At 43.7% G+C, this 8,170-nt stretch overlaps 1 protein-coding gene across 4 annotated transcripts in view; it reads left to right on the top strand.

The window, feature by feature from the left end:
• Positions 1–3,058: 3,058 nt before the first annotated feature.
• Positions 3,059–8,170, top strand: part of pcm1 (pericentriolar material 1) — a 112,138-nt gene continuing 107,026 nt past the window's right edge. For all 4 annotated transcript variants that reach the window (XM_073064562.1, XM_073064560.1, XM_073064561.1 and 1 more), the window contains exons 1-2: positions 3,059–3,221; positions 4,063–4,176. In XM_073064562.1, coding sequence (XP_072920663.1) covers positions 4,072–4,176 — 105 coding nt within the window. In that variant the 5' untranslated portion in view covers positions 3,059–3,221; positions 4,063–4,071. The remainder of the gene's footprint in view (positions 3,222–4,062; positions 4,177–8,170) is intronic.

Raw genomic sequence — 8,170 nt, 5'->3', positions numbered from 1 at the left:
CCTGTAATCAAGTCTCACTAATGTCAACAAACTCATCACTTCAGCTGTGGATCCAGGCCCTGAGCTCACCTGCCTTTCCTACGATACTTCTTGCATTCAAATATACACAGCTCAGGACACGAGTCGCACCATGCTCAACCTTTTGTTTCCTGACTTTGTCAGGATTCAGTGGTCACAAAACCAGGATTTGTGATATGCCCCAGCTGCACAAATGACCATCCACCTCCTTCACGTGACCCTGATCCGGTGGGGGTAGATGTGGGTGGCGGGGGCTGGGGGGCTAAGCAGCTACTACACATTGCCTAAGGGTGATGTGCAGGCTAGTGAAGCGAAGGAGCATCTTGCACCTCCTTTCACAGAGATGTACAGAGATGAAAGTTTATGAAACCTATAGAATTTTCATTACTTCTGCACAAATATGACCTTGTCTTTTTGTGTGTTTCCCCCTAGCTGTCAGTCTGTGGTTTTGTATTGCCGTGTGCTCTTGTTTGTTTTCATGCCCCATGTCCCCACTCCTGTTCTACCCCACCTCTCACCCGTTTCTCATTATTACCTGTATTGCTGCCACCTGTGTCTCATTGTGCTCCACCTACCATCTGCCTCTCTGTTTATTGCTCTGTGTATTTCAGTCCTATGCTTTCACCTGTTTGTTGCTAGATTGTGCCAGTGAATTTTCCTGAGCCTTTTCAGCATTTGTATCTGAATTCTGTCCATCTGAATATTGACTCTGGCTGTTTCTTGATTCTGGTTTTTGGATTTCTCTGGAACTTTTGATCTCTGCCTGAACTTTGACACCAATTTTGTTGCCTCTCTGGATTTGCTTCTCAAGAAATATCCCAGTGGGCATAGTACTTGGTCTGCAATTGGGTCCCTGCTTCAGCGTCCTGACAGACCTAAAATATGATCAGATCTTCATGCAAGTCCAAAAGCTAGTTAACAAAAACTAGTTAAAGAGAACCCAATTAAATAAATTATGAAAAGACTTTCTACGTGTTCATTTATTATTGAGAAAATGATCCAATACTACATGTATATGAACCTTTGCTTTCAGCAACTGGTGTGAACCCCTTGTACAGCAATAACTTCAACCAAATGTTTCTGGTAACTGTTGATCAGACCTACATATCGGCTTGGAGGAATTTTAGGTCATTCCTCCTTACAAAACTGCTTCAATTTTGGGATGCTGGTGGGTTTCCTTGCATGAACTGCTTGCTTCAGGTCTTTCCACAACATTTCTATAAGATTATGGTCAGGACTTTGACGGCGATTCCAAAACATGAAGTTTCTTCTTTTTAAACCATTCTGTTGTTGATTTACTCTTGACTTTTGTATCATTGTCTTGTTGCATTTCCAACTTCTATTAGGTTCAAATGATGGACTGCTACCCTGACATTGTCCTGTAAAATGTCTTGATACAATTTTGAATTCATTGTTCCCTCAATGGTTGCAAGCTGTCCTGGCCCTGAGGCAGCAGAGCAGCCCCAAACCGTGATGCTCCTTCTACCGTGCTTCACAATTGGAATGAGATTTCGGTGTTGGTGTGCAGTGCTTTTTTCCTTCAAACATAATGGTGTGCACTTTTGCCAAAAAATTCAACTTTTGTCTTGTCTGTCCACAGAACATTGTAGAACATCCAGGTGGTCTTTGCAAACTTCAGACGTGCAGCAATGTTTTTTTTGGAGAACAGTGGTTACCTCCATAATGTCCTTCCATGAACCTTATTCTTGTTCAGTGTTTTTCTTATAGTGGACACACAAATAGAGACTTTAACAAGTTCTAGAGATCTCTGCAGGTCTTTTGCTGTTACCCTTGGGTACTTGTTCACCTCCTTCAGTATTGCACGTTGTGCTCTTGGTGTGATCTTTGCAGGATGCCCACTCCTAGGGAGAGTTACAACAGTACTGAGTTTCCTCCATTTGTTGACAATTTCTCTTACTGTGGACTGATGAACACTCAGATCTTTTGTAGCATTTTCCAGCTTCTTGCATCTCTACAATTCTTCTAAGGTCCCCTGAAAGTTGTTTTGGTCAAAGCATGCTGCACACAAACAGATCATTCTTGAGAAGAACAGGCTCTGCCAGTAACCTGACTTTGGTGTGTGTCTTTTTATAGGCCAGGGCACTTCTACAACCTGCACCTCCAATCTCATCTCACAGATTCCAACACCTGACTCCAAATAGCTTTTGTAGAAGGCATTACCCCTGGAGGTTCACTTAAATGTTTCCAACAAATACATGTAATATTAGATGATTTTTTCTCAATAAATAAATGAACAAGTATAATTTTTTGTTATTTATTTAATTGGGTTCTCTTAATATTGAGTTTTAAGACTTGCATGAAGATCTGATCACATTTTAGTTCATACTTATGCAGAAATAGAGAAAAAATCAGAGTTCACAAACTTTCTCTATCTCCACGCTGCTTATTTCTTTTTGTTTTTGTCGTTTGTTGTCTTTCGATTGTCCGTTCGGTTGGGGCTAGTCTTTTATTGATTCTATTGTGTTTCACGCATTTAATGTGAATGCCCACAAGAAAATGGGTTGTATATGGTGACACAGCTACATATACTTTTACTGGCACAAAGCTGGTGAAACTAGTGGGCACACACAAAGTACACTGCAGATGCGGTGGTCAAAGCAACACGTACAACACGCCGGAGGAACTCAGCAGGTCGGGCAGCATCAACGGAGGGAAATAGACAGTCGACGTTTCGGTTGGAGACCTTTCATCAGGACCATTCTTCGAATCCCTGAGAGTCTTGACCCGAAATATCGAAATGGCCATTTTCCTTCCTAGATACTGCCTGATCCGCTGAGCTCCTCCAGCACTTTGTGTGTTGCTCCAGTGTTGCATTCTCTTGTGCCTTTAGTTACTGGTAAACCGCCATAATTATGGAAGTACGACACTGAACTTAAGTCTCCACCAGCTAGAACCAAACTAACACCGCCCGCGGGTGAGAGCAAGATCCAGGACCCGGAAGGAATAGGCGGAGGGACCCGCGCTTAATGAACCGGTCTGGCGGAGGGATCATGTTTGTTGTGGCTTGCGGTGCGTAACTTCCGGCGCCATCGCCATGGTTTCAGTAACGGCTCGAGAGGGGTTTTAGAGGTCCGCGGGAGAGTGTGGGAAAGGGCGCGAACGGCGATTCCGTTACCGGTCCCGCCGCCGCGCCATCTTTCCCACGGTCCGGCCGCACTCAGCGGTGTCTCCTCCGAGCTGAGGTGAGTCTCGTTTCTCTTTATGACTCGCACTCCTGCTTCTGCAGTCAAGCCGAGCGGAGGGCCCGGCCCTGGACCTGGACATCAGCTGCGTGTCCAGCAGCGTTGGTGGTGTGGCGGTGTGAAGGTTAGCGGAGCTGGGGATCGCTCTCGATTGCCCGGTCCTACTCAGCTCCCGTCCCGGGGACGGCTGAGATCTCCCACCCTTACTTCAGCCGGGTTTTGGGTGAACTCTGATGAGCTCACCGACTTAGTGAACAAACAAAACCTATTTCCCGACGCAGGGGAAATCACAGATTTATTTTGGTCTTTGGATTCCATCATTAGGTCTAAGCCCTTGAATAAAATATATCACTTGATATTTGGAAATTCTCATGTAATTTTAAAAATATTTTTTGTTCTGTTAAATTTGAAAGATATAGCAATTGCTTTTCATCAGATTTCTGTAAATCATCGTCAGCTGTTTCGCATTAAATGAAAAGATTATATTTACTTATATTTGTTTTTTTTGTATTGTTTTCCCCCTAATCTGGGCAGTCATGAACTGCTTCACTACTGTTGTAATTTGAGCAGCATGGCAACCAAGATAACATCTAAAATGTCTAAGAGTTTGAGGCGTAACTGTTGACATACTTTTTTGCCCAATAAAATGTTACATCTGTCTGAAATTATTCGTTGCCCGAATATCAAAATTACACAACAAAAAGACTGTAGTGTGTGGGAATGTTACTCTAACTATTGTGTCCTGATTTCTAGATATTTTTAGTTAAGTGATTAGATTAAATAGTGGTCTTCAAGCACTGTGTTAACAACAGCTTAACCTTTAAACTCTTTTTGACTTTAGTATTTGAAGATGGCAACTGGTGGTGTTCCAATGTTCGAGGAATGTACTGAAGATCAAGACTTGGCCAATCATATTGTGAACAATGGAAGTCTGGATGATCAGTTAAATAATCGGGTAAGATGTCATTCTAGTTAAGTTATTGAAAGCATGGGTAATGCCTGACCACTGAGTGCTGTGATGATTGGTGGGACAATGCTGGGGAATTGCCGTATTCATCAGTTGGTTTATATTTAAAATCTTGGCACACCTTTTGAGGAATTCTACTTATAGAATTATAGAAATGTATGGAAATAGGAACCAGAGACTGCAGATGTTGGAGTCTGGAGCAACAAGTAAGCTTTTGGAGGAACTCAGCAAGTTCAGTAGCATCTATGGAAGCGGGGATAGGAGATGCTTTGGGTTAAAGCCCTGCATCAGGACTGGGGTGTAGGAGGAAAATGTTCAGTATGTAGATTTGAGAGCAGGGTGAAACAGAAGTTGATAGGTATATGGACAGGAAAGGAATGGAGGGTTATGGGCTGAGTGCAGGTCGGTGGGACTAGGTGAGAGTAAGCATTCGGCACGGACTAGAAGGGCAGAGATGGCCTGTTTCCGTGCTGTAATTGTTATATGGTTATATGATTTTATATGGAAACAGATACAATTGGTGGGTGAAAGTTATGTAGATGCAATAAGGTGGGCAAAGATAGAGTTAAGACAAAAGCTGGAAGGTAACAGGTGGAAATGGGTACGGGAGGATCAAGGAAGAGAGACCAAGGGAGAAGAAACACAAGTTTCTTCTCCCTTGGATAGGTATGTGAGAGATGGTTACAAGGAAGTTGGTGGAGAAGGCTAATGAGTTTTGATATTGAGGGAGAAAATTAGAGTGGATTTGTGGGAGTTGGAAAATAATGCATTGGATATGGGTTACCTGAAATTGGAACATTTAATTTTTCAAAAGTTGGTCGATAGATTATCCAAGTAGGACTTGAAGTGTAATTCTCTTAGTTTACATTTGGTCTCACCAGAGTTGTGGAGGAGGCTGAGGACAGCAGGCCTATGTGGGAATGGAAGGGGAGTTGAAATGACAATCAATTGGAAGGTTATGGCTGTCATTGCGAACAGAGCTCAGAAAAGCAGTCACTCTGGTCTTCCTCATGTAGAAGAGTCCACATTGTCAGCACCAGATGCAGTGGAGCAGGTTGGAGGAGTTGCTTGTGAATCTCACCTTTGCCTGGAGGGTTTAGATTCCCAGGATGATAGGGAGGAGTGAAGGGGCAAGCTCAGCACCTCCAGTGGTTGCAGTGAAATTGTCAGATGATGGGGAGGGCTGAGTGGGTTTTAGAAGATGTTTTGTGAGGAATGGACAGAAACAGAAAGGGGGAGGCAAGGAGAAGATGTCATTAAGAGAGGATTCCATTTGATCTGGTAGAAGGGGCAGAGGATTGTCTGCTGGATATGGAGGTTAGTGGCCTGAAAGGACCAATTCAGCTCTGTCGCTGTTCTGCTACCTGTGGAATTCAGTGGGGTGAGGGTGACAGAGAGCAGTTTTGTGAAAAGTGGAGAAAATGTATGTGACAGCTCCAACAATAGCAGAGGGGAAGTTGTGTTTCTGGAAGGAGGAGGACATATCAGGACTTAGATGGGGAAGCCTTGTTTTGTGAACAGATGCAGTGGAGATGGACAATCAGAAAAAGGGAAGATGCCCTTACGGGAGACAGGGTGGGATGAAGTGTTACTGAGGTAGCTTTGGATATCCAGGTGTTTTTGTTGATATTAGTGGTTAGTTGGTCTAAGACGGAGATAGAGAGATCCAGAAAAGAAAGGAGCAAAGAAATATATCCTTCCAGGTCACTTCATTTATGTTGATCATGTACACTTATACAATTTAAGTCAAGTCAAGTCATTTTTATTTGTCATTTTGACCATAACTGCTGGTACAGTACATAGTAAAAATGAGACAATGTTTTTCAGGACCATGGTGTTACATGACACAGTACAAAAACTAGACTGAACTACGTAAAAAAAAAACACAGAAAGCTACACTGGACTACAGACCTACACAGGACTGCGTAAAGTGCACAAAAGCAGTGCAGGCATTACAATAAATAATAAACAGGCCAATAGGGCAAGGTGTCAGTCCAGGCTTTGTGTATTGAGGAGTCTGATAGCTTGGGGGTAGAAACTGTTACATAGTCTGGTTGTGAGAGCCCGAATGCTTCGGAGCCTTTTCCCAGATGGCAGGAGGGAGAAGAGATTGTATGAGGGGTGCATGGGGTCCTTAATAATGCTGTTTGCTTTGCGGATGCAGCGTGTAGTGTAAATGTCCGTGATGGCTGGAAGAGAGACCCCGATGATCTTCTCGGCTGACCTCACTATTCGCTGCAGGGTCTTGCGATCCGAGATGGTGCAATTTCCGAACCAGGCAGTGATGCAGCTGCTCAGGATGCTCTCAATACAACCCCTGTAGAATGTGATGAGGATGGGGAGTGGGAGATGGGCTTTCCTCAGCCTTTGCAGAAAATAGAGACGCTGCTGGGCTTTCTTTGCTGTGGAGTTGGTGTTGAGGGACCAGGTGAGATTCTCCGCCAGGTGATCACCAAGAAATTTGGTGCTCTACCGAGGAGCCGTCGATGATCAGCAGGGAGTGGTCGCTCCTTGCCTTCCTGAAGTCAACAACCATCTCTTTTGTTTTGTTCACATTAAGTGACAGGTTGTTGGCTCTGCACCAGTCTGTTAGCTGCTGCAGCTCCTCTCTGTAAGCTGACTCGTCATTCTTGCTGATGAGACCCACCACGGTCGTGTCATTGGCGAACTTGATGATGTGGTTCGAGCTGTGTGTTGCAGCACAGTCGTGGGTCAGCAGAGTGAACAGCAGTGGACTGAGCACACAACCCTGGGGAGCCCCCGTGCTCAGTGTGATGGTGTTGGAGATGCTGCTCCCGACCCGGACTGACTGTGGTCTCCCAATCAGGAAGTCTAAGATCCAGTTGCAGAGAGAGGTGTTCAGTCCCAGTAGGCTCAGCTTTCCAATCAGTTTCTGAGGGATGATTGTGTTGAATGCTGAACTGAAATCTATGAACAGCATCCAAACGTGTCTTTTTTGTCCAGGTGGGTTAATGGAGGGTGATGGCAATGTCGTCATCTGTTGAGCGGTTTGGACTGTACGCAAACTGCAGGGGGTCCAGTGAGGGGGGCAGCAGGGTCTTGATATGCCTCATGACGAGCCTCTCAAAACACTTCATGGTAATAAATTCATGATGACAATTTACCTACTTTAGGCCCAAATCTCTCCACACTTTCTAAACAAATACCTGTGCAAATACATTTTAATCACGAAAACATTATTAAAAGTAGACTGAGGTTTGATTTTAATTTTTTTGTGAAAAAAATTATATAATCTTGTGGTAGCACTTGGGAGTGAGAAGAGTACTGTTCTAGTTTTTTGTGTGTATTTAAGTATCCTAGTTGGATTTGGATGGAATTGTTATTAATGGAACCACAGCCAATATCCAAACCATATATTTAGAAAGTAGTGACAGAAGGAATAGAAGGAGGTCTGTGATAGTGTAAAATAGTTGATGGGTTAAATAGCTCGGATGATTGTACATGGCAAACAGGTGATTGTGGGACAAGTAAAGAGGTAGGTTCTACAGAAGGTGAAGATGTGAACAGTTGAATCATTATCTGATACTGTAGTCATTGATGAATTCACTGGATTGTTATGGAATACTGATCTGTATTTCCAAATACTTAATTTACTTGTGGATTGGAAATAGCATATCCTCCTTGCTGACAATCAACACTGGCACACCTCAAGGATGCATGTTTAGCTCACTGCTCTACTGTCTATACCCACAACTGTGTGGCTTGGCAGAGCTCAAACACCATCTATAAATTTGGCAATGACAACTATTGTTTGTAGAATTTCAAATGGTGACAGGGAGGTGTATAGGAGTGAGATAGATTAGCTGGTTGAGTGGTATGACAACAATAACTTTGCGCTCAACATCAGTAAGACTAAACATGAGGAAATCTGCAGATGCTGGAAATTCAAACAACAACACACACAAAATGCTGGTGGAACACAGCACACCAGGCAGCATCTATAGGGAGAAGCGCTGTCGAC

The sequence above is a fragment of the Hemitrygon akajei genome, chromosome 13 (genome assembly GCF_048418815.1).
Source record: "Hemitrygon akajei chromosome 13, sHemAka1.3, whole genome shotgun sequence".
Lineage (NCBI taxonomy): Eukaryota > Metazoa > Chordata > Chondrichthyes > Myliobatiformes > Dasyatidae > Hemitrygon > Hemitrygon akajei.
This window is presented reverse-complemented; position numbering and strand designations above follow the sequence as displayed.